General features: G+C 69.7%; 1 protein-coding gene across 1 annotated transcript in view; it reads left to right on the top strand.

The window, feature by feature from the left end:
- The window catches only part of PLEKHG5 (pleckstrin homology domain containing, family G (with RhoGef domain) member 5), a 27,416-nt gene that overhangs the window by 15,614 nt on the left and 4,560 nt on the right, over positions 1-7,242 (top strand). Inside the window, exons 3-10 of the mRNA XM_012722056.1 lie at positions 4,173-4,293; positions 4,915-5,017; positions 5,256-5,316; positions 5,527-5,618; positions 5,862-5,998; positions 6,181-6,326; positions 6,691-6,885; positions 6,954-7,235. Of these exons, the coding sequence (XP_012577510.1) occupies positions 4,173-4,293; positions 4,915-5,017; positions 5,256-5,316; positions 5,527-5,618; positions 5,862-5,998; positions 6,181-6,326; positions 6,691-6,885; positions 6,954-7,235 (1,137 nt within the window). The remainder of the gene's footprint in view (positions 1-4,172; positions 4,294-4,914; positions 5,018-5,255; positions 5,317-5,526; positions 5,619-5,861; positions 5,999-6,180; positions 6,327-6,690; positions 6,886-6,953; positions 7,236-7,242) is intronic.

Raw genomic sequence — 7,242 nt, 5'->3', positions numbered from 1 at the left:
GCGCCCCCCACCCCGCCAGCCCTGGCCAGGTGGTGGCGCTGACCGGCCAGCCCTTGGCCTTTTGTGTCGGGGGGCGCCCCTACCCACCTGCCATCCCGGGCGCCTGCCCCTCCCCCCTTCCTGCCTGGCCCTGGCCCCTGCCCAGTCCTCCTGCCCAGTCCTCCTGCCCCCTTGGGTTCTCCATCTGCTTCAGCCCCCCGAGCGAGGAAGATTTGCCTGCTGGTGTCCCCATCCGAAGGGGGGCAGCCTTGACCATGCTCTCCAGAGCCCCCTCCCTCCAGCATTAGCAAAGTTGGGGTGTGTGCGCTGTCAGTGGGCATGCCCTGGGAGCTGGCGGTTCACCCCCCACCCCGTCCGGGCCTTCTGCCCTCTGGAGTGGGCAGGGTGGGCCGCCCGGGGTGCTAGCCCTTCTTGGGTCTGAGCCCAGGGGCCCAAGAGGCTGGCTTTGGGACGGACCCCATCTCTGGAGGGAGTGGAGACCCTGTGCTTGGGGGCTCAGGTGTGAGGAGTGGTGGGGAACCCACCAGCCCCCCTGCTGGGCTTGTGCTTCTCTGGGGTGCCTGGATCTTCATCGCAATCGAGGCCAAGTGAGGGAACACCCCACTCAGACCCAGGACCTCACACGCCCCGCTGACCTGGCCAGAGCTGCCGGGAGGAAGGAAGCAGATGAGGTCAGCCACGGCCTGGGCGCTGGCCGCACCCCGCTACCATCGCACCCCGCCACTCGCCATCCTCACCCCCAGCAGCGGGGGAGTGAGAGGAGGCGGGCGGGCGGGCGGGGAGGGCCGCCAGAGCCCTCCCTGGCCGGAACCTCCGCTTTCCCTGGGAGCTGAGCCCGGGCTGGAGGCTTGGGGGGACACAGTCCCGGTCAGTGAGTATTTAGCCTGTTGTCTGCCCCGGGGAGGCCTGGGGTGTAAAGTCTGGATGGGTTTAAAACTGAGCCTGGGGCACAGAACCAGAGCTTGGACTGGGGGGTCCCAGCGATCCTGCTCCCGCAGAACCCTGCAAAGTAGGGAAGGGGCTGGCTGCGGGGGCCCCAGAATCTGCTGGCTGAGAGGGGTCGGCAGAGCCCCAGGGGTCCGGCAGAAGATTCAACAGCTCTCTGTTAAAGGGAGCCCCAGCCACACCCCAAGTCCTGACTGTGCTGGAAGACCATTTGAGAAGGGCGTGGAAGGCGGGGCGCTTGGTCAGGCTGCCCTTGGGGATCTGGACCGCAGTGTGGCCACCTGCCTGCCCAGACCCCTCCCTTCCGGAAGTCAGCCCTCAGCCTGCCCGTCCTCAGTGCTGCCTCCTTTGGGGGGCCTGGGGGGACAGAGGGGTGCCCAAGTGGTGAGCGTCGGCTGTAGCTGGTTTCCTCTCTGCCTGGCTCCTCAGCTTCCCAGGGGAGGGTGGGTGTGGTGAGAGTCTGGACCCTGGAGTCAGTTCCCGGCTGCACTGGCTGTGTGGCTTTAGACCAGGCACTGGCCGTCTCTGAGCCTCCCTCTCACCTCCTGTAAACCGGGGCAGCCGCAGGCCCTGCCTGCTGGCATGAGGAGCGGCCGTGGCGTTTGTCACCACGTCACAAAAGGTCAGGCCTCGCGGCCTGCCCCCCCCTCCTTTGGCCACTTGCTGCGCTGACCAGGCTGCCCGGGGCCCTGTCGCCATGAGCCTCTGCGCCGCCTCTCCAGCCCTCAGCTCTGCCGCCGCCTCCATGGACAGCTGAGCACAGTGTTTAGAGTGGCTCGGACGGGCTGGACTGGACCGTGAATCGGACAGGCCGCTGCTGTCCAGGACTGGCAGGCTGTGGCCGCTGCTTGGGTACCAGTGTGAAGGGGGGTGTGGCACCGAAACCCCCAGGGCCGTGGGCGACTTGGAGTCCAGAGCTGCAGGGAGGGAGGGGGGCACAGGTGGGGGGCTTCAGACCGAGGGACAGCTGGCGCCAGGCCCAGGCCTGGGGGCGCCTCTGCAGGGGTGCTGGGGAGAAGCAGAGGCCGGAGGTGGTGGAGCAGAGTGAGCTGGGAGGGCCCCCGGCCCCCTTTGGGGGCACTGCTGCCCCCCAGCGGGCAGTGCTTGCTGGCCGCTGTGGCTCTCCCAGAGCGCAGATACTGTCGGTGGGTCAGCAGCATTTTCGGGCGACCGGACGGGTGTGGCAGGGGGATCGCGGGTGACCCTGCTGCAGCGCCGCCGGGCGCTCGGGAACCCGGAAGCCAGAAGCCTGGAATGAGGCTCAGGCTGCCCCTGCCTCGCCCGGCTCCCCGGCCTGGGCTCCCCGGCCTGGGCCGCGTCGCCGGCAGCCTCCGTGGTCCCCGGCCCCCCCGCGTGTCCGTGTCTCTGTGTCTCTTCTCGGAGGGACGCTGGCCCCATGAGCGACCCCGGCCTCTCTGACCATGTACGCCGCGTGACCTCGTCTTCACTTACATCCGCCGACCCTCTTTCTAAGCGAGGTCACGTTCTGGGGTCCTGGGGTTGGGACGGACCCACCTTTGCCCGGGACGGGAGTACGTCTGGAAGGCCCGGCCATGGGCGGATGGGCGGAGTTGCGTGGGCAAGTTCAGGAGCTGGTCTGTGATCGCTGCAGGTTTTTGGTTTTTTAAATTTATTTATTGATGCATAGAGAACTGGGGCACAGGCCAGAGGTGCAGGGGGGTGAGAGGCTTCACCAGAGACAGAGTGGGGAGCAGGACAGGAGGATTGACAGGTGCACTGCTGAGGGGAGCAGTGGGGAGGCAGGAGAGGTCTGCCGCGCCCTGTGGGTCACCTGCGGGGCGGGGATCCATCTCGTGCTACAGGGGCTGCGGCCAGCTTGCAGTGCTGCGTCCTAACCCTTGCGCCACCAGGGGGGGCCAGGGTTTTTCTAAGGTTTATTTATTTATGCGCACAGAGCTGGGGTGCAGGCCAGAGGTGCAGGGGGTAAGAGGACTCCCCAGAGACAGTGGGGAGCAGAACAGGCAGATGGACTGAAGCCCCCTGCTGAGGGAAGCAGAGAGACAGGGGAGGTCTGCCGTGCCCTGGGGATCACGCCCTGGTGGGGATCGAACTCGTGCTGTGACCCGGTGCGCCACCAGGGAGGCTGCACACTGCAGTTTTGAGGTGCATTTGAATCCTGGGGAGAATGGAGGAGGTCTGCGTGGCGCCCCGGTCGAGGCCCCGGCTAGAGATGTGACTGTGGGACCCCAGCAGAGGCCTGAGACTCCTGAGCCAGGCTGGGTGTGGACTGCAGTGGGGAGGCCCGCAGAAAAGGCTCAGCTGAACCCACCGAGACCCCGGGCCCCCAGACGGCCGGCCGGGCTGCAAAGATGCTCACGTCGGGAAAGACAAAAGAGAAAACAAAAATACACGGGGCCGCGTGCAGGGCTGCAGAGAGGCGGCCGAGGTCCCGAAACCCGGGGCGGGGGCTCTACAAGGTGTCATCAGACAGCCGGGGCCCGGGAGGTGGCCTGCGTGTCAGCCTCAGTCTCCCGCCTGTGACACCTGACGGGGGGTGCCCAGCCCTGCTCTCGGGTGCGGTGTGATGTCTGCACGGGGTACGGTGGGAGTGGAGGGCAAGGAAGGACACAGAGCCAGCAAGGCCACGCGCCCCCGGGGAGGGACTTCGTAGGTGTCAGGCGGGACTGCAGGCCCAGGCTCCATCCTGGAGGGAGCTGGGGGGTGAGCCATGGAGGACATGCCGAGGGCAGCCCCCACTCGGGGTGCGGTGGTCTCCCTGGAAGGCTGGTCTGGGCGGGAAGCCGGCGAAGCCCCCAGCGCGGCGGGCGCGGGTGTGGGCTGCTCTGCTGGCTTCCGTTTCCCTCGGCCAGCAGAAGCCAAGCTGGCAGGAGGGATTTTGGGGTGAGCTGCGGGAGGGGGGGGAATGGGGGTGTCCTCCACTGGGTAAATCCGTCACATCGCCAGCCCCTGGGGTCCCTTTTCCAGCCGCCAGGGTGGTTGGGTCGGGGGAGCTTGCGGGGCCCAGGGGCGGCCCCCACCCCAGGCCCCGGCCCCCCTTTCAGCGGCAGCCCCCGCTGAGCCCAGGGCCCCTGTGCAGTGCTGGTGGCCGGCCTGGCTCCCCCTGCACCCCTGAGCACAGATGCACGGGGAGGCGGCGCTGGGGGGTACGTGGGAGCTGGCCCATGGGGGGACCGATGCCCGGAGGGTGGAGGCCGCGGCCTGGGGCCTGCCTCGTCCAGGGCCGCCCACCGCCCCCTCCCGCTCAGGCATGCCACCATCCCGACTGCCAGCAGCTGCGCCGCCCGGGGCCCCTGAGCCTCTGCGAGGCCTGTGACGCCAGCGCCATGCACTATGACGACCAGGTCCGCCTCGACCTGCCCCCGCAAGGTGAGCCGGCGCCCAGACCCGCGGGTACGGGACTGGCGGGCCTCAGGACAGCGCCCCGGCAGAGCGGCCCTTCTGTGGCACGAGCTCGAAGGCCAGACGGCCCGCGAGCACCAGGTGCTGGGTCAGCCTCACCCCGGCCGCATGGGGAAGGCCCCGGCTTCCTGTCCGCAGGGCAGGGGCTTCCGGGCTGACCCCCGCTGCCTTGCAGGGTGGGGGCGGGTGGGGGCGAGCTTGTGGCCGGAAATCAGAAACCCCGCGGGCCCCTCGCCCGCCGCTGGCGCGCCCGGTCTGGCCGGAAGGGCCAGCTTCTTGTCCCCTTTCTCAGCTGGCCGGGGGGGACAAGGGCTGTCCCCCCACCCTCCGCCTGGGCCCTGGGCAGTGAGGGAGGGAGCCTGACAGGAGCGCCCCACCCAGAGGCCGTCTGTAGGGAAGGGTAAACAGGCCTCAGCGGCCCTGTGGGGCCTCGCCTGCTGTCACCCCAGGGTGGGAGACGACTGAGCCGCTCTGCTCCGAGCCCAGGGTCCCCAGCTCCTCTGGGGAGCAGTTCCAGAGCCTGCGGTAGGCTCGGGGAGGAGTCGGGGGCCGGGAGGGAGCAAGCGCACCCCTGTCCTCTACCCCAAGTTTCCGTCCTGGCCCGGAACGTGTCCACCCGGTCATGCCCCCCACGCACCAGCCCCGCTATGGACTTGGAGGAGGAGGAAGAAAACTCGACGGACAGCAAAGGGTAGGCGGCGGGCGGCCCGCGGCCTCAGGCCCAGGTGGCAGGCCGAGACCCGGGCCACAGGACCGCGCCCCTCCCCGCCCTGCGGCTGCATGATCCCTGGGGGGCCCTGGGCTGGGCCCCGATGCCCTCTGACTGGTGCCAGCAGAGGGTGCCCGGCCGCTCAGCCCGGGGCCCACGCGAGCTGCCTGGTCACCTGGAGGGGTGGAGGGGCGTGCTTCACCCTCCCCGCTTCCCTCAGGGACCGGAAGACCACCGGCCTGAAGCTCCCCAAGAAGAAGGCGAGGAGGAGACACACAGATGTAAGGCGCCCCCGGCTGGCAGGGGGGCCCGCAGCCCGCTCCCCCGGGGCCCAGGCGTGGGGCCTGACATGGGTGTGTCCCCCGCCCTGCATCCCAGCACTGCCCACCTTAGCCAGCAGCCTGGGACAGAGGAGGCCCGGGGGGAGCTGCTGGGCTTTCACGCGAGGGGGCGGGCCGCGGGGTCCAGAAGCTGAGGCCGTGTCCTCTCAGGACCCCAGCAAGGAGTGCTTCACCCTGAAGTTTGACCTGAGCGTGGACGTGGAGACAGAGATCGTACCGGCCATGAAGAAGAAGTCGCTGGGGTAGGCCTGGGCGGGGGTCGGCCAGGGCTGCCCTGTGGGGGTTTTGGGTGTGGGCAGGGGCGGCCTGTGTTGTCCAGCAGTGCATGGACACTGGTGGGGAGTGGGCAGGGGTGTGCCCACTCCCAGGGCCTGTACCTGGGTGCGATGCAGGGCACCTCCCTGTTCCACCGGGAAGGCGGGTGTGTCTGGGGCGAGGGCGGGGCGGGGTGTGCGGACTGCCGACACCCCGCCACCCCGGCCCAGGGAGGTGCTGCTGCCTGTGTTCGAAAGGAAGGGCGTCACGCTGGGCAAGGTGGACATCTACCTGGACCAGTCCAACACGCCCCTGTCCCTCACCTTCGAGGCCTACAGATTCGGGGGACACTACCTGCGGGTCAAAGGTGAGCTGCTGCCCAGGCCGGGGGGCAGGGCCCGGTCGGGGCCCCCCGTGCCGGGGCAGAGCTGGGTGCTTCTTCGCGGGGCCCCAGCGGCTCTCGCCCATACCGGTGCTGAGGTGGGTGCAGGGCGGGGGAGCACTCGGCCCGGCCCTGGGGGCTGAACTCTGCCCCCCTCACCACTCCAGCCAAGCCAGGGGACGAGGGGAAGGTGGAGCAGGGGGTGAAGGACCCCAAGTCCTTGAGCCTGCCAGTCCTGCGGCCAGCTGGGGCCGGGCCCCCCTCCCTGGAGCGCGTGGACCCCCAGAGCCGCCGGGAGAGCCTGGACATCCTGGTGAGGAGGGGCCGGGGCGCACAGAGGGTGGGGGGCTGGGCCCCTTGCCCCCCCGGAGATGTCACTGCTCCCTCGGGAAAGCGGGCAGCCTCTGAGAATAGGGCGCCTCTCTGCATCTAACTGAACCCCCGGGGACGGGTCTTGTCTCCGAGTGCCCCGGGCGCCCCGGGGTCGTGTGCGTGGCATGTGCTAAGCGGCTGTGCTGGGGGTGGCGCTGGCGGGGTGTGGGGCTGCTGTCACTCTGAGGGCTCAGGACAGCCCGGGCAGTGGGGGTCTCGGGAGAGGGTCATCGGGCTCGTCCCGCGCTGTGGCTGAGGTGCTGGGAGCCCCGGTGGGCCTGACCTGACCCTCTCTGCCTGCCCAGGCCCCTGGCCGCCGGCGCAAAAACATGTCGGAGTTCCTGGGCGAGGCGAGCATCCCTGGACAGGAGCCCCCGCTGCCGTCCAGCTGCTCTCTGCCCAGCGGTGGGAGCGGGAGCGGCGACAGCTGGAAGAACCGGGCCGCCAGTCGCTTCAGCGGCTTCTTCAGCTCGGGCCCCAGCGCCAGTGCCGTGGGCCGGGTACGTGGCCCCGCGGGCCGGGGCCGGGCTGCCCGCGCACCTGGCCCTGACCGCCGGCGTCCCTGCAGGAGGTGGACAAGATGGAGCAGCTGGAGGGCAAGCTGCACGCCTACGGCCTCTTCGGCCTGCCCCGGCTGCCCCGGAGGCTCCGCTTCGACCACGACTCGTGGGAGGAGGACGGGGACGAGGACGAGGAGGACGACACGTGTCTGTGGCTGGAGGACAGCTGGAGGGAGCTCATCGATGGGCACGAGGTGGGGCCGGTGCCTTCAGCCGCTGTCCTCACCCCCGTGGGGAGCGGCCACCTGACAGTGCCACGTGCGCCAGCTGTTTCTGTGGCAGGGGCGGGCCCGGGGC

The sequence above is a fragment of the Condylura cristata genome, unplaced genomic scaffold (genome assembly GCF_000260355.1).
Source record: "Condylura cristata isolate star-nosed mole 26May11 unplaced genomic scaffold, ConCri1.0 scaffold00008, whole genome shotgun sequence".
Lineage (NCBI taxonomy): Eukaryota > Metazoa > Chordata > Mammalia > Eulipotyphla > Talpidae > Condylura > Condylura cristata.
Note: the sequence above shows the minus strand (reverse complement) of the source record. Positions and strands in the feature narration are given on the sequence as shown.